Source organism: Scyliorhinus canicula, chromosome 28 (genome assembly GCF_902713615.1).
Source record: "Scyliorhinus canicula chromosome 28, sScyCan1.1, whole genome shotgun sequence".
Lineage (NCBI taxonomy): Eukaryota > Metazoa > Chordata > Chondrichthyes > Carcharhiniformes > Scyliorhinidae > Scyliorhinus > Scyliorhinus canicula.
This window is the reverse complement of record NC_052173.1, coordinates 13,203,543-13,228,461: the sequence shown is the minus strand read 5'-3', so window position 1 is coordinate 13,228,461 and position 24,919 is coordinate 13,203,543. Positions and strand designations below refer to the sequence as shown.

General features: G+C 51.2%; 1 protein-coding gene across 1 annotated transcript in view; it reads right to left on the bottom strand.

Moving 5' to 3' along the window:
* The window catches only part of LOC119958113 (activin receptor type-1-like), a 157,847-nt gene that overhangs the window by 104,873 nt on the left and 28,055 nt on the right, over nt 1-24,919 (bottom strand). Inside the window, exon 8 of the mRNA XM_038786351.1 lies at nt 19,607-19,804. Coding sequence (XP_038642279.1) covers nt 19,607-19,804 — 198 coding nt within the window. The remainder of the gene's footprint in view (nt 1-19,606; nt 19,805-24,919) is intronic.

Genomic DNA, 24,919 nt, shown 5'->3' with positions numbered 1-24,919 from the left:
TTTCATTTTGCACTCATCAGGACAAGTCCAAAAATGCCAGATTTCGAACTGTCACAATTTATCCAACAGGAGAAAAGGGTTTTGATTGGTTGGCAAGTAACTTTTGAAGGTTATTGTGATTGTGCACATCTTTGGGTTGTGGGGGGGTGAGACCCACGTAGACATGGGGAGAATGTGCAACCTTCACACGGACAGCGAACCAGGGCATGTCCAACAGCAGCATTACCCACACTTGCAACTTGCTACATTAAGCAGGCAGCCCATTGTGAAACCATTTCCTTTCCTATTTCCGGTGCTATGTCTTTTCGTCCGACGTCATTTCGTCCAACGACACTTCGTCCACGTCTTTTGGTCCAACGTCTTTTTGTCCGCCCGTCTTTTGGTCCAACGTCACTTCGTCCAATTATCCAATTACAAATAGTTTAATTTAGTTTTTCAATGTTACTGCTCAAGGATCCTCTCCACCTATTTCGCCTCTTGAGGTTGAGTTCTGCATTTGTGCTGCTTGATCTCCAGACATTATTAAGATAAGCTGCAGGATATTCACCCATGTATGCTCCAGCGTGATGAGAGCCATTGTACCTGATGGAATATTTGATCATTTCAGACCTGTAATGTCAGAACCCACTACCAACCAGAGGTTTTAATCACTCGACGAAAATCGAGTTTAAACCTGCTTCTTTCAGAACTGCACTCATTGTCTAAATCCAATTAGACTCCCTGTCTGTCGGAATTGTAGAATATCAAATCATCTTGTCCTCTCCCCATTATTCTCTCTCGGGTACAGTTCTGGAAATCTAACTTTTAGGGAATTTCGGGAATTTACAATTTACATCAATTTTAAGTAATTTCGGGAATTTAAGTAATTAGTAAACTTTTAGATTTTTTAACTGCATTTTTTAGATTTTTTAACTTTTTAACTGCATTTTTCAACTTGCATTTTACTTGCATTTTATCAATTACTTGAATTTTAGCAATTAAATTCACTTGCTGTATTGTACTTGCATTTTATCAATTAAATGGTTTTATACGGAGTTAATTTGTAATTGGGTAATTGGACGAAGTGACGTTGGACCAAAAGACGGGCGGACAAAAAGACGTTGGACCAAAAGACGTGGACGAAGTGTCGTTGGACGAAGTGACGTCGGACGAAAAGACGCGACACGCCTATTTCCATAGGGTGAGGATGAAGTGCCAGGGCCCAGTGAGACTTACACCATTCGAGCAGGCCACAGGTTCTGTCACACACTCTCAAGCACCAAGGAGCCCAGAGCATTTTGTGAGTTTGTGGGACGAGGTTGAAGTGAAGTGAGTGTCAGTCAAAAGTGTCAAGTGTCACCTGTCACTATGGGCGGCACAGTGACACAGTGGTTAGCACTGCTGCCTCGCAGCACCAGGGACCCGGGTTCAATTTCGGCCTCGGGTGACTGCGGGAGTCTGCACGTTCTCCCCGTGTCTGCGTGGGTTTCCTCCGGGTGCTCCGGTTTCCTCCCACAGTCCAAAGACGTGCAGGTTAGGTGGATTGGCCATGATCAATTGCCCTTAGTGATCAAAAGGTTAGGTGGGGTTATTGGGTTACGGGGATAGGGTGCAGGCGTGGGCTTAAGTAGGATGCTCTTTTCAAGAGCCGGAGCAGACTTGATGGGCCGAATGGCCTCCTTCTGCACTGTAGGGATTCTGTGACAAGTTGGAAGTGGAAGTAGCAGCTGAAGAACAGGAAACAGCTGCTTGTGGCTCCAGCCAGAGATCCCACCATCGCACTCCGCTGAACCGGAGGGAGTTGAGCGAAAGATCTTGATGATATCTTCAAGACGTTGGAGTGTCAATTGTGGCTGAGTCGGCAACACTCTCGTCTCTGTGTCAGAGAGCTTCCAGATTCAAGTCCCACTCTGGAGACTTGAGAGAAAATTCTAGGGGCGCGATTCTCCGCTGCCCACGACGGGTCGGAGAATAGCGGGAGGGCCTTCCCGACATTTTTCCCGACCTCCCGCTATTCTCCCCCCCCACGGCCGCCCCCCGACACGAATCGCTGCTCGCCGTTTTTTACGGCGAACAGCGATTCTCCCCTGGCCGATGGGCCGAGTTCCCAGGCCTTTACGACCGTTTTCACGAATTTAAACAAACCTGCTATCACAGTTCGTGAAAACGGCCGCAAAGTGCCATCCCGGACAACCATGGCACCGATCGCGGGCAGCGGGTCCGATACCCGCGCACTCTTTGTTCCTCCGCCGCCCCGCTGGATCAGTCCGCGGGGCGGCTGAGGAGCATGACGGCCCGCGCATGCGCGGGTTTGCCGCATATGCGTGATGACATCATCCGCGCATGCGCGGGTTGGAGCCGTCCAATCCGCGCATGCGCGGCTGACGTCATCGTGCGCGTCAGCCGCCGTGACGCTTGGCGCGCGGCCTTAGCGACGGTCGCTAAGCCTGCGATGCCGTGCTTCACGGGGCCGCGCTGCTAGCCCCGCCCGGGGGGGAGAATCGGGTCCCGGGAGGGGGCGCGGAGTCTGCCGTGAAACACGGCCAGTTTCACGGCAGCCTTTACGACTCTCCGCATTTGCGGAGAATCGCCCTAGATTCTTGCTCCCAGCACTGTCAGGGGTGATGTCTATGGGATGAGACGTTAAACCTTGTCTGCCCTCTCTGGCGGTTGGAAAACATTCTGTGACACTATTTGAAGGACAGAGCAGCTCCCCCTTGCGTCCTGGCCAATATTTACCCCTCCACCAGCATCGCAAAAAAAACCAACAGATTATCTGGTCATAATCACATTGCTCTTTGTGGGATCTTGCTGTGCATAACTTTCGGAAAGTGCTTTGGGATGCCCTACTATCGCAAGAGATGCTAACCTGTTTTGAAGCTGTGCTGAACACCCCAGGTAGGTCGTTGGAGCATCTCCAACCTCTCCATAGCAATGCAGGAGGGATTTACACATGGAACCTGGAGTCCGATTCTCACCGCCGACCATCTTGTTAGGAGGGCCTGAGACAAGGCAGTAAAGGGACGGTCATGGCAGCTCCTGTTATTGAGGGTTTCGTACGGGGTGATCCGATCAAAAGATATAAAATCCTCAGGGGACTTGGCAAGGTGGATGCTGAGAGCATAGCTGGGATTGTCCGATTGCTGACGGCTAAATCGCGTTTTGGCGATCGGCCGGAGAATCCCTTTTTACTCCGAAATTGGGGTGGTGCCGTTTTTAACGATGCTCCGCCCCTCAAAAATGGCGTACTCCAAGGCAGCACAGTGGCACAGTGGGTTAGCCCTGCTGCCTCACGGCGCTGAGGTCCCAGGTTCGATCCCGGCTCTGGGTCACTGTCCGTGTGGAGTTTGCATATTCTCCCCGTGTCTGTGTGGGTTTCACCCCCACAACCCAAAGATGTGCAGAGTAGGTGGATTGGCCATGCTAAATTGCCCCTTAATTGGAGAAAGTGAATTGGATACTCGAAATTTATTTTTCTTAAAATGGCGTACTCGAGGAGTACGCCATACGCTGTTGGGGCGGCCTCGAGGATGTCACCTGAGGCCCCCCCTCGATACTCCGCCCCCGATGGGCCGACTTCCCGATGGCGTGGGACACTAGCCCTCTCAACTTTCGCAAACCTAGCATGGCTGCTGCGGACTGTGACCAGCGCTGCCACAGTCGGTGGGGGGAGCTGTTCCGCTGGCAGGAGGGGATTCGGCGGGGGGTGGGGGGGTCTGGCGGTGGGATTGGTCCGGTGGGTGGCGAGGTGGGTTACATGGGGGCAGTGTTTGGCAGGCTGGGTCCGCATGCGGCTGGCGCCATGTTGTACGGCGCGGCCGCCGCAGGTTACCGCCATGCGCATGCACGTGGCATTCTGCTTCCGTATCGGCAGGTAAAGCCGACGTGGCGTGAGCATCGGTGCGAGGGAGCCGCCGGCGCTTTGGTCGTAAGACCAGACATAGCCACAGAATCGGAGAATCCATATTTCTGTTTATTGGCGGAGAGGTTGGGGGGGGGGGGTGGGGGGTGCTGATACCAGGGGTCTCCCATTTAAGACAATAAATGAGGGGCAATTTTTTTTCTCTGAGCGTTGGTAGTCTGTGGAATTCTCTGCATCAGAGTCATTGAATGTACTGAGTTAGTTAGATTTCTGATTGACTGCCTCACGGTGCCGAGGGCCTAGGATCGATCCTGACCCCAGGTCGCTCCACGGGTCTCACCCCCACAACCCAAAAATGTGAAGTGTAGGTGGATTGGCCACGCAAAATTGCCCCTTAGTTGGAAAAACAAAAGAATTGGGTACTCTAAATTTAAAAACAAAGAGTTTTGATTGACGAGGGAGTCCACATTCAGGTGAGCCATGATCTGATTGAATGGTGGAGCAGGCTCGAGGGCCTGAATGGCCTTCCCCTGCTCCTTGTACATAGATTGCCTCAGAAACTCAGAGGGGCTGGTTTAGCTCACCAGGCTAAATCGCTGGCTTTTAAAGCAGACCAAGCAGGCCAGCAGCACGGTTCGCATTCCCGTACCAGCCTCCCCGGACAGGCGCCGGAATGTGGCGACTAGGGGCTTTTCACAGTAACTTCATTGAAGCCTACTCGTGACAATAAGCGATTTTCATTTCATTTTCATTTCAAACTCCTAATTCAGGACTGCAGAGGGTGACAGTTTCAATTTGTGAAAGGCAGGTGGCAAAAAAAAGCAGGTTCCCTCCGACATTGCATCAAATGTACAGAAACAGGCTATCTCCGACATTTGTAACACCCAGGAATGAAAAAATGCCCCTCAGTACAGCGAACAGGACAAAGTGCAGCTGCGTCAGGGAGTTCCCCGCTGAGGCCCCGAATGGGAACAGAGTCGATAGTGTGGGATTTGACGGTGCTCCGAGAGCCGGGAAATACACAGCTAAACGTGCTTGTTATGGGGACTCTGTTCCCATTCAGCTAAAACGTGCCATCAGCCATTTTGTTAGGTGTTGGGGAGTTTCTCCCCACCCTAGATCACAGTTTGAAATTTCTTCAGCAGGGGTGGGGGAGCTGAACTCGCTGGCTGGGCACACTCCTCGGAGAACAGGCCGCCATTTTGAGAGGGTGCCCTGATCTCTGTGAGCTTGAAGGTCCCCCACAGTCACCCCCCACCCCCCCCCCCCCCCCCCCCCCCCCCCCCCCCCCCCCCCCCCCCCGTGCACACATGGGCATTATCTGACACCCATGCCAAGTGAGGACAGTCCGCTATAGGGTCGCTAAAGGCCTCCCCCTGCCTTTTTTGGTGCCCTCCCCATTTTCAGGACCCCCACCCTTTACCCCCTCAACCTTTTAGGAGGTACCTTCATATCCACCCTTCACCCCCCCCCCCCCCACCCTTCCTATTCCCCCTCATGGCCCCATTCATGGGCATAGCCCCCCTCAGGCCCAATCCTGGGCAGTGCCACCCTGGCACCTGGGCATGCTGGCACTATCACATTGTCAGTGCCAGATGGAGAGCCAGGGTGCCACCCAACCCTGTCCTTATCACCCAGGAGTCTCCAATGGTCTGGGAGACCCGCCCCCCACTCCCCCCAGGTGCCATTACCCCGGTCCATGTTTCTGTGGACCAGTGCTAAACGGCACCATGGCAACGTCTCCCAGGCGAGGGTGTTCCTTCCCGGGTCTCGGGAGAATCGTGGGGGAATCATATTTAAATGTGCCGAATGGCTAATTTAAATATGTATATCTGTGTCTTGCCTTCGCTGGGCGAGATCCAGCTTGCGGGATCCTGTTAGATCACGAGGCCGTTCGATCACGCCCATTTTCTCCCTCCCTTCCATCACCCAGTGAGTACAAAGTAATTATAGCACAGAAACAGGCCATTCAGCCCATATGGTGCATACTAGCATTTATGCTCCCCACGCATCTCCGCTTTATCTCACGCCACCAACATAATCTTTTATTCCTTTCTCGCTCGTGTTTATCTAACTTCCCCTTTAATGTTATTCACCTCAACCAATTTCTGGGTAAAGATGTTTATCCCGAATTCCTTATTGGATTTATTCGTGACTATTTCATGTTTATGACCCCAGTGTTTTGGACTCCCGACAAGTGAAAACAGCGTCTGTGTGGCTACCCTTTATCAACCCTTCAGAATCTCAAAGATGTCGATCAGATCACCTCTCATTCTGTCCTTTTCCAGAGAAAAAAGCTCTGGCATGTCCAATCATTCCCAGGGAGGAGATACTATAGTGTGTAAATGTAGCTGCTGAGGTAGTGACAGACACAAAGTGCACAATTCTCCCAGTTGACAAAGGGATTCTCCGATTCTGGCGTTATGTCCGCAGGATCTGTCTGGTCCAGGGCATGCGAGCCGGCCAAAGGGGGCACTATTTCACGGGCCGGGTCCGCGAGCAGCCACCGCCATGAAGCACGGCACGGCCACTGCAGGCCGCCGTCGTGCGCATGCGCGGCCACGGACGCAGGCAATTCTCAGGGGCGTATCGGCAGCTAGAGCCAGGTGCTCCACACTACCGTCCTGCCCCCAGCAAAACGGGGAATTCGGTTGCCGTTTTGCGCCAGTTTTTCTGGCGTAAAATGCCATTATTTTCACGCCGGCGTGGGGACATAGTCTCCAAATCGGAGAATCCAGCCCCCCTGGCTTTACCTGCCGATACGGATGCAGAATGGCTGGATCCATGCCCGTGCATGTGCACGGCAGCGAACTGCGTCAGCCCCGCCATACAATATGGCGCTGGCCGCGCGCGGACCCGGCCTCCCAAAAATGGCCAACCAGTAACCCTCAGATCAGTCCCACCAGCCCCCGCCGAAGCCCCCCCACCACGCCAGCGGAACGGCTCCCCCACGACTGGCGGTGCTGGACAAGGTCCGGAGCCGCCACGCGAGATCCCCGAAAAGTGAGAGGACACATGATCGACGCCGTCGGGGACTCGGCCCATCGGGGGCGGAGCATCGGGGGAGGGCCTCAGGTGATGTCCTGAGGCCGACCCGACAGCGTGCGGCGTGCTCCTCGAGTACGCCCTTTTTGAGGGGGCGGAGCATCGTAAAAATGGCACCGCCACTGGCGCTAGGAGTGTACCTAATATGCCATCCAGTAGTACCTAGAATGGGGCAGCATGGCGGCACAGTGGTTAGCACTGTTGCCTGACGGCGCCGAGGTCCCAGGTTCAATCCCTGCCCTGGGTCACTGTCCGTGTGGAGTTTGCACATTCTCCCCGTGTCTGCGTGGGTTTCGCCCCCACAACCCAAAGATGTGCAGGGTAGGTGGATTGGCCACTCTAAATTGCCCCTTAATTGGAAAAACTGAATTGGGTACTGTAAATTTATAAATAATAGTACCTAGAACGTTTTTTTTTACCGCAATCGAGCTTTTCATCCATTCAATGGCACATAGTAAATGTTTTAAAGAGGATTGGGGTTTTAAGTGGACCTGTAAGGGGAGGGGCTTAATCCCTCTTGACAGGTCCCGCTCCTCAGATCGGGGCGCCCTTTTTAAAGGGCATTCTGATCTCAGGATGCTGTTGCGCCTCCCATTGGATCACTGGCAAGGCCCCTTCAGTCCCCCCCTTCAGCTCCCCCCAAGTCCTTCCCTTCAGCCCTTCCCCAGTCTTCCCCCCCCCCCCCCCAACGCCCCGCCCACCCACGCACCACCCCACTTCAGCACCAGGCCTTTCCAGGGTGCTCATCAGAACAAAGAGACAGTCTCTTTAAAAAAATAGCTGTGGTTAGAAAAACAGCTGATCCTCCGAGTTAGTGTACACCTGTAGAGCTGTATAAATAAACAACAGTTATCCTTCCTTTGAAACTGCCTGGAATTGAATGTAAGCGATGCAGTTCAAATCTTTTAGGCTTCTCAGCTTAATTAATAATCTTTCATCCTTCTAAACTCCAACGAGTACAGACCCAGAGTCCTCAACCGTTCCTCATACGACAAGTTCTTCATTCCAGGGATCATTCTTGTGAACCTCCTCTGGACCCTTTCTAAGGCCAGCCCATCCTTCCTTAGATACGGGGACCAAAACTGCTCACAATACTCCAAATGGGGTCTGACCAGAGCCTTTTCCAGCCTCAGAAGTACATCCCTATTGTCGCCCTCTTGACATGAAAGCTAACATTGCATTTGCCTTCATTTAAATTTTTTTTTAGAGTACCCAATTATTATTTTTCCAATTAAGGGGCAATTTAGCGTGGCCAATTCAACTAATCTGCACATCTTTGGGATGTGGGGGTGAAACCCACGCAGACACGGGGAGAATGTGCAAACGCCACACGAACAGTGATCCAGGGCCGGGATTCGAACCCGGGTCCTCAGCGCCGTAGGCAGCAATGCTAACCACTGTGCCACGTGCCACCTCTGCATTTGCCTTCCTAACTGCTGACTGAACCTGCACATTAACCTTAAGAGAATCGTGAACAAGGACTCCCAAGTCCCTTTGTGCTTCTGATTTCTGAAGCATTTCCCCATTTAGAAAATAGTCTATGCCTAAATTCCTCCTTCCAAAGTGCATAACCTCACACTTTTCACATTGTATTCCATTTGCCACTTCATTGCCCACTCTCCTAGCTTGTCCAAATCCTTCTGCAGCCCCCTCGCTTCCTCAATACTTCCTGTCCCTCTGCAGATCTCTGTATCATCTGCAAACTTAGCAACAGTGCCTTCAGTACCTTCTTCCAGATCATTAACGTATATTGTAAAAAGTTGTGGTCCCAGCACAGACCCCTGAGGCACACCACTAGTCACCGGCTGCCATCCTGAAAAAGACCCCTTTATCCCCACTCTCTGCCTTCTGCCAGTCAGCCAATCCTCTATCCATGCCAGGATTTTACCCTTAACACCATGGGCTTTTAATTGATTTAACAGTCTCCTATGCGGCACCTTGTCAAAGGCCTTCTGGAAATCTAAATAAATCACGTCCACTGGTTCTCCTTTGTCTAAAATCCTTGTTACCTCCTCAAAGAACTCTTACAGATTTGTTAGACACGACTTCCCTTTGACAAAGCCGTGCTGACTCAGTCCTATTTTACCATGTACTTCAAGTACTTCACAATCTCATCTTTAATAACAGACTCTAAAATCTTACCAATGACCGAAGTCAGGCTAACCGGCCTATAATTTCCTGTCTTCTGCCTCCCTCCCTTCTTAAACAGTGGTGTTACATTAGCCACTTTCCAGTCCTCTGGGACCCTTCCTGCCTCCAGTGATTCCTGAAAGATCATCACCAATGCCTCCACAATTTCCTCAGCTATCTCTTTTAGGACCCTGGGGTGTAGTCTATCCAGTCCAGGTGACTTATCCACCTTCAGACCTTTCAGTTTCCCCAGAACCTTCTCCTTAGTAATAGTCACTGCCCTCACCTCTGCCCCCTGGCTCCCTGGAGCTCTGGCATCCCATTGGTGTCTTCCACCGTGAAGACTGATGCAAAGTAATTATTCAGTTTGTCAGCCATTTCTTTGTTTCCTATTATTACTTCTCCAGCCACATTTTCCAGTGCTCCAATGTCTGTTTTTGCCTCTCGCTTACCTTTTATATATTGAAAGAAACTCTTCCTATCTTCTTTTATATAACTAGCTAGCTTGCACTCATATTTCATCTTCTCTCCCTTATTGCTTTTTTAGTTGTCCTCTGCTCGCTTTTAAATGATTCCCAACCCTCTGGCTTCCCGCTAATCCTCGCCACTTTGTATGCAATGAAGTTCCTGTGAAAATCCCCTCATCGCCACTTTCCTGCGCCTGTTCGGGTACACGGAGGGCGAATTCAGAATGTTCAAATTAACTAACGGCACGTCTTTCGGGACTTGTGGGAGGAAGCCAGAGCACCCGGAGGAAACCCACGCAGACAACGTGCAGAGTCCGCACAGACAGTGACCCAAGGCCGGGAATGTGTCTGGGGATTGAGGTCCGTGTATGATTGTGCTGTCCAAACATTTGTGGCCGAGGCTTTCCACTGATGTTTAGAACCTTTAGAACAGTACAGCACAGAACAGGCCCTTCAGCCCTCGATGTTGTGCCGAGCAATGATCACCCTACTTAAACCCACGTAACCCGTATCCCAACAATCCCCCCATTAACCTTACACTACGGGCAATTTATCATGGCCAAGCCACCTAACCTGCACATCTTTGGACTGTGGGAGGAAACCGGAGCACCCGGAGGAAACCCACGCAGACACGGGGAGGACGTGCAGACTCCACACAGACAGTGACCCAGCCGGGAATTGAACCTGGGACCCTGGAGCTGTGAAGCATTGATGCTAACCACCATGCTACCGTGAGGCCCCCCAAATGTTTATTTTTTACAAGTCAGCGGAGACCATTCAGCAAAACAAAGGAGCTGGTCATTGACTTCAGGAAACAAAGTATCGTACACATCCCTGTCTGCATCAACGGGGCCGAGGTGGAGATGGTTGACAGCTTCAAATTCCTAGGGGTGCACATCATCAACAATCTGTCCTGGTCCACCCACGTTGACGCTCCCACCAAGAAAGAACAACAGCGCCGATACTTCCTCAGGAAACTAAGGACATTTGGCATGTCCATATTGGCTCATACCAATTTGTACAGATACATCATAGAAATTATCCTATCTGAAAATCGCTTATTGTCACAAGTAGGCTTCAAATGAAGTTACTGTGAAAAGCCCCTAGTCGCCACATTTCGGCGCCTGTTCGGGGAGGCTGGTACGGGAAAACAGCCGCAGGCTGCATCACAGCCTGGTATGGCAACTGCACGGCCCTAGACCCTAAGAAACTTCAGAGAGTCGTGAATACCGCCCAGTCCATCACACGAACCTGCCTCCCATCCATTGACCCCATCTACACCTCCCGCTGCCTGAGGAAAGCGGGCAGCATAATCAAAGACCCCTCCCACCCGGCTTACTCACTCTTCCAACTTCTTCCATCGGGCAGGAGATACAAAAGAATGGGTGAGTAAATTTGCAGATGACACTAAAGTCGGTGTAGTTGTGGACAGTGCAGAAGGATGTTACAAGTTACAGAGGGACATAGATAAGCTGCAGAGCTGGGCTGAGAGGTGGCAAATGGAGTTTAATGCAGAAAAGTGTGAGGTGATTCATTTTGGAAGGAATAACAGGAAGACAGAGTACTGGGCTAATGGTAAGATTCTTGGTAGTGTTGACGAGCAGAGAGATCTCGGTGTCCATGTATATAGATCCCTGAAAGTTGCCACCCAGGTTGAGAGGGTTGTTAAGAACGCGTATGGTGTGTCAGCTTTTATTGGTAGAGGGATTGAGTTTCGGAGCCACGAGGTCATGTTGCAGTTGTACAAAACTCTGGTGCGGCCGCATTTGGAGTATTGCGTGCAGTTCTGGTCGCCGCATTATAGGAAGGATGTGGAAGCTTTGGAAAGGGTACAGAGGAGATTTACAAGGATGTTGCCTGGTATGGAGGGATGATCTTATGAGGAAAGGCTGAGGGACGTGAGGCTGTTTTCGTTAGAGAGCAGAAGGTTAAGAGGTGACTTAATTGAGGCATACAAGATGATCAGAGGATTAGATAGGGTGGACAGTGAGAGCCTTTTTCCTCGGATGGTGATGTCCAGCACGAGGGGACATAGCTTTAAATTGAGGGGAGATAGATATAGGACAGATGTCAGAGGTAGGTTCTTTACTCAGAGAGTAGTAAGGGAGTGGAATGCCCTGCCTGCAACAGTAGTGGACTCGCCAACACTAAACGCATTCAAATGGTCATTGGATAGGCATATGGACGATAAGGGAATAGTGTAGATGGGCTTTAGAGGGGTTTCACAGGACGGTGCAACATCGAGGGCCGAAGGGCCTGTACTGCGCTGTAATGTTCTAATGTTCCACTAACAGGAGTCTTGGTAACCAGAGGAGACAAATTGAACATAATTGAGGGGGAGATGAGATGACTTTTTTAATGATGCAGACGTCAAACGTCTGAGGGGAGCTGAATGGGATTCACACCGCGCCTTACTTTCCTCTTTGTTTGCCACCCGCGACGTGGATCAGGTCAAAGTGGGCAGCACAGTGGTTAGCACTGTTGCTTCACAGTGGCAGTTACACGGGCTCGATTCCCGGCTGGGTCACTGTCTGTGCAGAGTCTGCACGTTCTCCCCGTGTCTGCGTGGGTTTCCTCCGGGTGCTCCGGTTTCCTCCCACAAGTCCCGAAAGACGTGCTGTTCGGTGAATTGGACATTCTGAATTCTCCCTCTGTGACCCGAACAGGCGCCGGAATGTGGCAACTAGGGGCTTTTCACAGTAACTTCATTGCAGTGTTAATGTAAGCCTACTTGTGACAATAATAAAGATTATTATTATTAAAGTGACCCCGCATGTAAGATTTCTTTTTGGAAACAAGGGTGACACGGTAGCACAGTGGATAGCACAGTCGTTTCACAGCTCCAGGGCCCCAGGTTCGATTCCCGGCTTGGGTCACTGTCTGTGCGGAGTCTGCACGTCCTCCCCGTGTGTGCGTGGGTTTCCTCCGGGTGCTCCGGTTTCTCCCACGGTCCAAAGATGTGCAGATTAGGCGGATTGCCCATGATAAATTGCCCCTTAGTGTCCAAAAAGGTTAGGTGGGTTAGTGGGTTATGGGGATAGGGTGGAGGTGTTGACCTTGGGTAGTGTGCTCTTTCCAAGAGCCGGTGCACTCGATGGGCCGAATAGCCTCCTTCTGCACTGTAAATGATGCTCCGGCATGTAAAACTCCGCTGGGGTGTCTGTCGTTCACTGCAGTCAGAGGACATGGAACAACCCCTCCCCCGCATCTGATAGGGGCTGGTTTAGCTCACAAGGCTAAATCGCTGGCTTATCAAGCAGGCCAGCAGCACGGTTCGATTCCCGTACCAGCCTCCCCGGACAGGCGCCGGAATGTGGCGACTAGGGGCTTTTCACAGTAACTTCATTGAAGCCTACTCGTGACAATAAGCCATTTTCATTTCATTTCATTTTCATTTTCAAAAATAAAATCATCCCAAGCAGGTCGACTAAACATGATGACAGCTCACCAACCCACAGAGAACGACTGGGTTTGTTTGGAGGAAGAAAAAAACGCGCAAATAACTTTAAGTCATTCCAGAACCACAAGCTCGAATAAACACAGATAACTTTAACCCGACCTGTTTATTTGAATGACTGCTAATGAGCCAAATCTTTTCCGTGGTATTCAGAATCATTGGCAGAGAAGGGAACCTCATTGAGTCCCTGCCGTGACCTCTTCCCCACACTCTTCTATATATCCTCCATAAGAGCGGCTCGATAAGATTAGGACGGCCAGGCAGCCATGTCTGCTTGGCTTGCCGTTGATTTTCTAATCAAGAGGAATATGTTCACAGCCTCATTTCTCTGCCTATGTCCCAAACTGGGTGCTGACATGAAGACTACACTGTTTTCAATCAGTGATAATGTTGCATGTAATAAACACAAGATTGTGGAACTCTGGGCCCAATAGAGAACTGATGACAGGAGCCCATTTCTTCCAACCACATGGAAGTAAGTGATAAATTTCCTCTGGTCATTATTGTAGCAGTTGTGGAAAATGTATATGAAACCTCATTTTAATGCATCGAACTGACAGCACAGAATCAGGCCAACTGGTCCACGTCAGTGTTTATACTTCCCACAAGCCTCCTCCCAACCAACTCCATCTCACCCCATTGGGAAGGGCCTCACCGTACATAAAATATCGAAAGATATGCTCATTGCTGTCTCCAAATTTTTCAATCTGTACAAGAACCTAAAAAGGCTCAGGAGCAGGGACGGAGACTCTGGCTCACCATTGGCTGGCGGCAGGATTCTCTAATCCCGCCCCTTGTCAATAGGGCTTCCTGTTGAAGCCACCCCACACTGCCAGGTAACCCGCGGGCGGGGATGCACTGCTGGTGGGACCAGAGAATACCGCCGCCAGCGAACAGCTAGAGAATCCTGCCCTGAATCTATGTCTGTCTGTGAGCCCCGAACGAAAGAAGTTGCCTGGCAGTATCGGAGAAACTCGCACCTCGTTATCTCTGAAGAGCCACTAATGACTCACTGTGGGTCAAAGAGAGCTCGACGAGGACAATTTGCATTTCATAACCCAGGCAGGCCAACAGGAGTCTGCCTGTCTGCTAAGGTCCCTTCAACCTTGCTTTCAGTTTTTAAAAATATAAATTTTAGAGGACCCAATTAATTTTTTTCCAATTAAGGGGCAATTTAGCGCGGCCAATCCACCTTCTCTGCACATCTTTGTGGATGTCACCTCGCCAAACCCAGGCAGACACGGGGTGGGAATGTGCAAACTCCACACGGACAGTGACCCAGAGCCGGGATTGAACCTGGGACCTCAGCGCCGTGAGGCAGCAGTGCTAACCACTGCGCCACGGTGCTGCCCGCTTTCAGTACTTAATGGGTGAGACTTTTTCCAATCTTGGGAACCCATACGAGGGATACACAAAAACCTTGTGGAGGGGGGGGGGGGGGGGGGGGGAGCGGGGGGGGGGGGGGGGAGTCATATGACATGCACTGCTGTCTTGTGGAACCAGTAATCTTGCCTTACTGAGTTGCTCAGTCTTATTCTGCTTCTTTAGCATTTGACTAGCAGCCTCAAAGCCAAAGAGCTCTGGCTCAGGTTTAACACCTCGACCCCATCTACGCTGCTACATCTGGAAATGCTGTGTAATCGCCTCCCAAGACTAATTGATTCCTGCATACCTATCTAATCGTGTGAAGTTAACACCACTGGAAAGGTGAATTAACCACCAGCCTCCGTGAGAGGATACCTCATTGAAATTTGATTCTGGACTTTGGAAGCCATGTGGACCAATGTTTATTTTCCCTGTGGTCTCTGTGCTGTAAATTGTTCCTTTCTCTTTTTGGGTGTGAATGCAAGGGAGGCAATGTTCTGATCTCTTCCCGTGATCTTCAGTGTATGAAAATAAACTAACACGAAAAAGAGGACGGAGACGACACACAAAATGCAGCAGACCATCGAAGGCCTGGAAATGGAAGTGAAGGAGCAGAAAAAAATGATTCTGGAGTTGGAGAGGGCTGCCTCGGACCAGAGCGACAGGGTGATAACCATAGAAGCAGAGGTCAAAAGGTCAGTAACGGCCCAGGGGAGTCTAAGAGGAAAAGTGGAGGACCAGGAAAATAGATCCAGATGGCAGAACATTAAAATAGTGGGTCTGCCAGAGGGGATAGAGGGCAGAGACCCAACAGGCTACATCACCCAAATGATGGGCAAGCTAGTGGGAAAGGAGGTATTCCCAAACCCACCGGAAATAGATAGGGCGCACAGGTCACTCCGACCCAAGCCCAAAGCCGGGGACCAGCCCAGAGCAATTATTGTGAAGCTGCCCCGGTTCCAAGACCGGGAGAGAATCCTCAATTGGGCCCGGCAAACGAGACAGAGCACGTGGGAAGGGAAGACCATAAGGGTGGATCAGGACATTGGGGCATACTAGCGAGGAGGGCCAGCACGTGAGGGCAGGAAGGAAGGAGGGCCGCAATGCCCCTCTCAGGGGAGGGGGAGCGTCTGGCACAAGGAGGGGAGGGGGGGCAGAAGGGGGGGAGAACGTGTGGGGGGTCAAAGGGACAGGGGCTAGGTGGGGGGAGAGCAGTCTGGGGGAGAACGCAGAACAAAAGAGAAGCAAAGAGAAGGGTGAAAGAGTGAAGCAGTACAGACATAGGCCTCGGCGGGCAGGGAGCAGGGCGAGGAACTAAGAGGGCGCAGCAAACAGCCACTCGAGATGGGATCAGGGCGGAGGGAGACCCCGGAGTGCAGGGGCGCACCCACGTGGCGTACACACAGCTGGTGGCCACATTGGGTGCCCCCTGGGCAAAGGGAAACCCCGGAATGCTGGAGCCTGACCCCATGGGGAGAGCGGTGACATGGCCATTTTGGACGGCCCCCTAGCAAAGGGAAATCCCGGAGCGCAGGGACGCATCCAACAGGTAAGTATGGGTGATCCCACAGGACAAGGGGGGTCCGAAACCCCCCCACCAGGATTGTTACCTGGAATGTAAGGGAACTCAACTGCCCAGTGAAAAGGTCCAGAGTGTTCGCCCACCGAAGAAGCCTCAAAGCCGACATAATCTACCTACAAGAGACATACCTGAGGGAGAAGGACCGACTGCTGGTAAGGAAGGGCTGGGTGGGACAGACATACCACTCATGCTACGGGACGAGGGCTAGGGGGGTGGCAATATTAATTAGCAAGCGGACGAGGTTAACGGAAACCAAGACAGTTACGGACCCAGGGGGACGGTACGTCATGGTCAGCGGTGTCCTGGAAGGGGCACTGGTCGTACTGGTAAATGCGTACGCTCCCAACTGGGACAACTCAGAATTCATAAAGAAGACCATGGCGGAAATCCCCGACCTTGACACACACCGACTGATTATGGGGGGGGGGGGGGGGACTTTAACTGTGTGCTGGACCCACTGACCGACCGATCAAACCCCAGAACAGGGAAAAAGATTGGCATGGTTAGGGAGCTAGGGGCCTTCATGGAACACATGGGGGCGGTGGACCCATGGAGGTACCTGCACCCGGGAGAAAAGGAGTTCTCGTTCTTTTCGCTGGTGCACAAGGTATAGACCCATATCGACTTCTTTGCAGTGGGGAAATCGGTGCTTCCAGGGATCACGGGAACGGACTACTCCGCGATCGTTATCTCCGACCATGCTCCACATTATATGGATGTGAGGTTGGAGACAGGCCGGGCCCAGCGCCCCACATGGAGGCTGGACACGGGCCTCCTGGCCGACAAGGCTTTCTGCCAAAAAATATCGCTGGCCATAGGCGATTCCGTTAGTAACAACCAAAACAGGGAGGTCTCACCCTCCACGTTCTGGGAGGCACTGAAGGCCGTGATCAGAGGAGAGATCATAGCCTACAAGGCAAGTAGAGATAGGGAAGAGAGGGTGACCAGGCAACAGCTAGTGGACTCCATTCTGGAAGTCGACAGAAAATACTCCAAGGCCCTGACTGTAGGGCTGCTGGCAGAGAGGAAAAAGCTGCAAATGGACTTTAACCTGCTATCCACTAGGGAAGCAGTGTACCAACTCCGCCAGACAGGGGGGACCTTCTACGAACACGGAGACAAGGCTGGCTGCCTATTGGCTCACCAGCTGAGAAAGCAGGCAGCCACGAGGGAAATAGCGCAGGGTAAGGATAGCAGAGGCAGACTGGTAGCAGAACCAAAGGAGGTCAATCAGGCATTCGAGACCTTCTACCGCGGACTGTACGCCTCTGAGCCCCCATCGGGGGCGCGGGGATGAAACAGTTCCAGACGGACTGGAACTACCAGTGGTGGGGGAAGACAGACGAGGGGAATGGAAGCACCAATAGACCTGGGAGAAATTATGGAGAGCATCAGCTTCATGCAGGCGGGGACGGCACCGGGGCCCGACTGGTTCCCGGCAGACTTCTACAAAACATTCACACCAGCCCTGGCCCCACATTTAAGGGACATGTTCACAGACTCAGGCTGGAGGGCTGTGTACCAGAGGTGGTCGCAGAGGACCAAACGGGCTTTGTCAAGGGTCAACAGCTCACAGCGAACATCAAGCGGTTGCTGAACATGACAATGACCCCCCCCCCCCCAGGCAGAGAACACCAGAGGTAATCATCTCCCTGGACGCAAAAAAGGCCTTCGACAGAGTTGAATGGAGCTACCTCCTCGAGGTACTGGAACGGTTTGGGCTAGGAGCGGGATTCATTGCCTGGGTGAGGCTCCTGTACAACGCTCCCGAAGCGAGCGTCCGCACTAACACCACCAGCTCTGAATACTTCCAGCTACAGAGAGGAACAAGACAGGCCTGCCCCCTGTCCCCACTCTTGTTCGCACTAGCCATCGAACCCCTGGCGATAGCCCCGTGGGACGGGAAAAGCTGGAAGGGAATCCGGAGAGGAGACAGAGAGAACAGAGTCACACTCTATGCAGATGACCTGCTCCTCTATGTCTCAAAGCCACAGGAGGGACTGAAGGCAATACTGCAAATACTGAAAGTGTTTGGAACCTTCTCGGGCTACAAACTTAACCTGGGCAAAAGCGAGACATTCCCAGTGAACCCAAAAGGGGGAGGGACAGAGCTGAAGGGGCTCCCGTTCAAAACGACCCAGAACAGATTCCGTTACATAGAACATAGAACAGTACAGCACAGAACAGGTCCTTCGGCCCTCGATGTTGTGCCAAGCAATGATCACCCTACTCAAACCCACGTATCCACCCTATACCCGTAACCCAATAACCCCCCCTTAACCTTACTTTTTAAAACACTACGGGCAATTTAGCATGGCCAATCCACCTAACCCGCACATCTTTGGACTGTGGGAGGAAACCGGAGCACCCGGAGGAAACCCACGCACACATGGGGAGAACGTGCAGACTCCACACAGACAGTGACCCAGCCGGGAATCGAACCTGGGACCCTGGAGCTGTGAAGCATTTATGCTAACCACCATGCTACCTGGGGATCCAGATAGCCAGAGACTGGACACAGATCCACAAGTGGAACCTGACCAGCCTGGTGGAGGAAGTAAGAAAAGACCTTCAACGGTGGGGCTCACTCCCACTCTCCCTGGCGGGAAGAGTGCAGACGATCAAGATGAACGTACTGCCAAGATTCCTCCTCCTGTTTGGATCCATCCCGATCTTCATTCCCAAGGCCTTTTTCCAAAACAGACAGTCTAATCATGGGGGAGGACGAACTGGGGACAGAGGTAGGATGGGGACTCTGGAGCGAAGCACTGAGCAGGGTGAACTCCACCTCCTCCTGCGCAAGGCTCAGCCTAATGCAGCTCAAAGTGGTGCACAGAGCGCACCTGACCAGAACCCGAATGAGCAGGTTCTTCCCGGAGGTGGAGGATAAATGTGAACGGTGCCAGAGGGGCCCGGCCAACCACATCCACATGTTTTGGGCTTGCCCCAAGCTTGCTGGGTTCTGGACAGCCTTCTCCGAGGCAATGTCCAGGGTTGTGGGGTGAGGGTGAAGCCATGCCCAATAGTGGCAATCTTCGGGGTATCGGAGCAGCCAGAGTTACACATGGGGAAGGGGGCCGACGCCCTCGCTTTCGCTTCCCTAATCGCACGCCGGAGAATCCTGCTCGGCTGGCGATCGGCAGCACCGCCCACAGCTGCAGACTGGCTCGCTGACCTGTCGGAACTTCTCCACCTGGAGAAGATTAAGTACGCCATCCGAGGGTCAGAGGAAGGCTTCCTGGATACTTGGGGGCAGTTCGCCGGCCTGTTCCAAAACCTGTTCGAGGGAAGCAACGAGGAGTAAGCCAGGGGGAAAAGATGAAGAACCAAAGGACTGAGCAAGGGGGGGGGGGGGGGGGGGGGGGGGGGATATCATAAACCGATACAGAGGGCAGCAAAATGTACGTACCGTCAGTCAAACGAAGGACAAAACAAACCTCTCTGTAAAATAACGCAAATTAGCACGGGCAAGAAAAATGTAATGTATATAAGTAGCAACTGTTTATAAATATGAAAAAAGCCAATAAAAAGATTTTTAAAATAAATAAATAAACTAACCCTATGAGTTCATTCTACCTCGAGTCTGCTGTGGGATTGAATGGAAAATTGGATTGAATGGCAGAAAGGGTCAAGGGGCTGAATGGCTTCCCCTTGTTGTTGAGCCGCTGGATCTCAAAAAACTGTTTGTGCAGCACTCTTGCAGCTTCTCGAACACTTACCATTGATCAATGTTCTCCTTGCAATCTCCCACAATACAAGACCAAATGCCCAGATGTCTGTCGATTTGTATGACTCAAATCTGTTGGTGCAGATTGTCTCATCCAGCACCTCTGGTGCCATGTAACGCTTAGTCCCGACTTTGGGGTTGTTTCCAATGTCCAGGAAGTCGTTATTCTGAGAGTGTATAACAGCCAAGCCTGCAGTGTAGTAAAGGAGAAAGGTTACAATGTTTCGCACAGCATCAAGGCGCAAAATTATTGAAGAGAGATAAACATATTGGATCAATGCTTGAAGAAAATCTTGGCAATTAACTGTTCCCTGCTACATTCCCCATGGCAACATCTCTACCAATCAACCTTGTCTTCCCATGCAGTATAAATTGTTATAAAAGACGGAAAGTGCTGGATAAACTCAGCAGGTCTGACAGCATCTGTGGAGAAACAGAGTTAACGTAAAGGGAACAGGGTCATTTACATCCAAACCGTTAACTCTGTTTCTCCACAGATGCTGCCAAACCTGGAGTTTATCCAGCGCTTTCCGTCTTTTATCACAATTTGCCGGTCTATTCCCTCTCCTGGATTTGGCATCTCTTCACCTGCTCCAATGCAGTTTCAGAATCGGGCAGCTCATCCTCCCCACTCTGCATTCCCCCCACGCAACCAACCGCCCACCCCATTCCTCACCACCCCAGCATCCCCCTCACATCACCTTCCCCTGTATCCCAATACTATACCTACAGGCAACCTGCTGCTGCTGATTGGCTATTGATTACATACAGGCAAAGTGCTGCTGATTGGCTACTGATTGTGTACAGCCAACTTATTGCTGATTGGCTACTGATTGCGTACAGCCAACTTACTGCTGATTGGCTACTGATTGTGAACAGGCATCTTGCTGCTGATTGGCTACTGATTGCGTACAGCCAACTTACTGCTGATTGGCTATTGATTGTGAACAGGCATCTTGCTGCTGATTGGCTACTGATTGCGTACAGCCAACTTACTGCTGATTGGCTACTGATTGTGAACAGGCATCTTGCTGCTGATTGGCTACTGATTGCGTACAGCCAACTTACTGCTGATTGGCTACTGATTGTGAACAGGCATCTTGCTGCTGATTGGCTACTGATTGCGTACAGCCAACTTACTGCTGATTGGCTACTGATTGTGAACAGGCATCTTGCTGCTGATTGGCTACTGATTGCGTACAGCCAACTTACTGCTGATTGCCTATGATTGTGAACAGGCATCTTGCTGCTGATTGGCTACTGATTGTGAATAGGCATCTTGCTGCTGATTGGCTACTGATTGTGAACAGGCATCTTGCTGCTGATTGGCTACTGATTGCGTACAGCCAACTTTCTGCTGATTGGCTACTGATTGTGAACAGGCATCTTGCTGCTGATTGGCTACTGATTGCGTACAGCCAACTTTCTGCTGATTGGCTACTGATTGTGTACAGCCAACTTACTGCTGATTGGCTACTGATTATGAACAGGCATCTTGCTGCTGATTGGTTACTGATTGCGTACAGGCAATTTACTGCTGATTGGCTACTGATTGAGAACAGGCAACTTACTGCTGATTGGCTACTGATTGTGAACAGGCAACTTACTGCTGATTGGCTACTGATTGTGAACAGGCAACTTACTGCTGATTGTCTATGATTGCGTACAGGCAACTTGCTGCTGATTGGCTACTGATTGCGTACAGGCAACTTGCTGCTGATTGGCTACTGATTGTGTACAGGCAACTCTGCTGATTGTCTATGATTGCGTACAGGCAACTTGCTGCTGATTGGCTACTGATTGCGTACAGGCAACTTACTGCTGATTGTCAATGATTGCGTACAGGCAACTTACTGCTGATTGTCTATGATTGCGTACAGGCGACTTACTGCTGATTGTCAATGATTGCGTACAGGCAACTTACTGCTGATTGTCAATGATTGCATACAGGCAACTTACTGCTGATTGGCTACAGATTGTGAACGGGCAACTTACTGCTGATTGTCTATGATTGCGTACAGGTAACTTACTGCTGATTGTCTATGATTGCGTACAGGTAACTTACTGCTGATTGTCTATGATTGCGTACAGGTAACTTACTGCTGATTGTCAATGATTGCGTACAGGCAACTTACTGCTGATTGTCTATGATTGCGTACAGGCAACTTACTGCTGATTGTCTATGATTGCGTACAGGCAACTTACTGCTGATTGGCTGCAGATTGTGAACAGGCAACTCACTGCTGATTGGCTACAGATTGTGAACAGGCAACTCACTGCTGATTGTCTGATTGCGTATAGCCAACTTACTGCTGATTGGCTACTGATTGCGAGCAGGCATCTTGCTGCTGATTGGCTACTGATTGCTTTCAGTCAACTTACTGCTGATTGGCTATTGATTGTGAACAGGCAACGTACTGCTGATTGGTTACTGATTGCGTACAGGCAACTTACTGCTGATTGGCTACAGATCGTGAACAGGCAACTTACTGCTTATTGTCTATGATTGCGTACAGGCAACTTGCTGCTGATTGGCTACTGATTGCGTACAGGCAACTTGCTGCTGATTGGCTACTGATTGCGTACAGGCAACTTAAAGCTGATTGTCTATGATTGTGAACAGGCAACTTACTGCTGATTGGTTACTGATTGTGTACAGGCAACCAGTTGATGATTGGTTACTGATTGCGTGCAGGCAACATGCTGCTAATTGACTATTGATTGCGTACAGGCAACCTGCTGCTGATTGGCTATGTTTGTTTACAGGAAAAGTGCTGATGATTGGCTATTGATTGCCTACGGGCAACCTGCTGCTGATAGTCTATTAATTGCGTACATGAACTTGCTGCTAATTGGCTATTGATTGTGTACAGCAACTTGCTGCTGATTGGCTATGATTGCGTACAGGCAACTTGCTGCTGATTGGCTATGATTGCGTACAGGCAACTTGCTGCTGATTGGCTATGATTGCGTACAGGCAACTTGCTGGTGACTGGCTACTGATTGCGTACAGGCAACTTGCTGATGATTGGCTACTGTTTCATACAGGCAACCTGTTGCTGATTGGATACTGGTTGCGTACAGGCAACTTGCTGCTGATTGGCTACTGGTGGCGTACAGACATCCTGCTGCTGATTGGCTACTGCGTAGAGGCAACTTGATGCTGATTGACAACTAGTTGTGTTCAGGGAGTCACTGCTGATTGGCTACTGATTATTTACAGGCAACCTGCTGATCAGTTATTGATTGTGCTGATTATTCTTTTCCTGATGTTTGTACTGCACAGCTGGCTACATACTTACCCACAAATACACATCAGATGAGGGAACCTGCGTTCAAAGCATCATCTTATTATCTGGGTAATAAGATTACAAAAGATCCTGCATTTCAATAGCACCTCACCATATTTCTCAGAACAGTCAATAATTTACCATAAATCGCTATGAACTGCAATAATGATATCTGGACAAGCGGTCGGCATGGTAGCACAGTAGTTAGCACTGTTGCTTCACAGCGCCAGGGACCCAGGTTCGATTCCCGGCTTGGGTCTCTGTCTGTGCGGAGTCTGCACGTTCTCCCCGTGTCTGCGTGGGTTTCCTCCGGGTGCTCCGGTTTCCTCCCACAAGTCCCGAAAGACGTGCTTGTTAGGTGAATTGGACATTCTGAATTCTCCCTCTGTGACCCGAACAGGCGCCGGAATGTGGCGACTAGGGGATTTTCACAGTAACTTCACTGCAGTGTTAATGTAAGCCTACTTGTGACAATAATAAAGATTATTATAAAGAGCGGGCACCTTGAATTTACAAATCGTTCAAAAGATGGCCACTCTGATAGTCCAGCGCTCCCTAGGTACTGAACTGGAGTATGTGCCCAAGTGTTGGGGTGGGTTTGAATTCATAACCTTCTGACTCTGTGCTAAACAACTGAACCAAGAAAGCAAAGCTGACGGGCATGGACACGCGTGTGATGTGTCTGTGTGGTGTCTATTGCCATCATAGAGTTGGCCGTTGGCAGAGTAAGAAGCCTTTAAATAATTTGAAGACTGTGTTTGGGACAGAGAGGCCAAAGAGGGGAAGTGAATAAGTAAATTTAAAACCACAAAACCAAAATGTATTTGTTTGAAGTGGGATACTGTCATCCGGGACATTATTAAGAAACTGTGGTATCATTGGGTTGTCCTTTGTTCACTTGTTTGTAAAATTCCACTGCAGTTAACTGTGCAGACCAGTAGGCCCCAGGCTTTTCTGAGTTTGGCTGAAGAAAAGGAGACAATCAGTCTTTCGCGGCCCTAGAAGTGTGTGGGGGAGGGGGAGAAATCGATTCTGTCCCTGACCAGTCTTGTTGGTGTGTGTGTGTGTAAGTTAGTGTGCAAACTGGTGTGTACAGAATCCGCTTGCCAACACTCACTTTCTTTCTCGGTAGATGATGGCACCTGTGCAACAATTTTGTCCAACAGAGGGAGCCGATAGGAAGGGAAAGCAGGCAGCACAACAGGATGACAATGCCCTGTTGATCGGAAGATTAAACTAAGACCAGCATGCAATCCTCGTTCCATGTAACAGTTTTGTGAATAATGATCAGCGATAGGTAGGGGAGGAGATGAGATTCACCTGAGAAAGGAGGCTGGGCAGGTGGGAGGGACGGGTTGGAGACTAGAATTGATCCTGTCAGACAGCATCGGCGGAATTCTCTGGACCGCGAGACCGGGGGCGGGATTCGCTGATCCTGAGGCTAAGTGCTGACGCCGTCGGAAACACCGTCGCGTTTTACGACAGCGTCATCTGGCCCCTAGAAGAGCGATCCTGCGCTGCATAGGGGGCCAGCACGGTACTGGAGAGCCTCACGCTGCTCCAGCTGCCAGCATGGGCGTCAGAACGGGCACCGCGGGTCCGCACATGCGTGCCACGGCCGGCGCAATTTCACGCATGCGCATAGGTTGCCTTCTCCGCACTGGCCCCGACGCAACATGGTGGAGACCTACAGGGGTCCGGCGTGGAGGAACATTGGCCCCCACCAGGATAAGCCCACCCGCCGATTGGTAGGCCCCGATTGCGGACCAGGCCACCGTGGAGGCCCCCCCCCACCGGGGTCGGATCCCTCCTCCTCCACCAGGCCCCGCCCCCACGCCGCATGAACTCCGAGGTTCCGCCGGGTAGGACCACACGTGAACGGCGCCAGCGGGACTCGGCCTATCTCGGCGGGCACTCGGCACATCGCGCGCGGAGAATCGCAGAGGGGGCCGCTACCGGGCCGGCGCCGACGCCAACGGCGCCGATTCTCTGGTCACCGTGAATCCCCCCCCCCG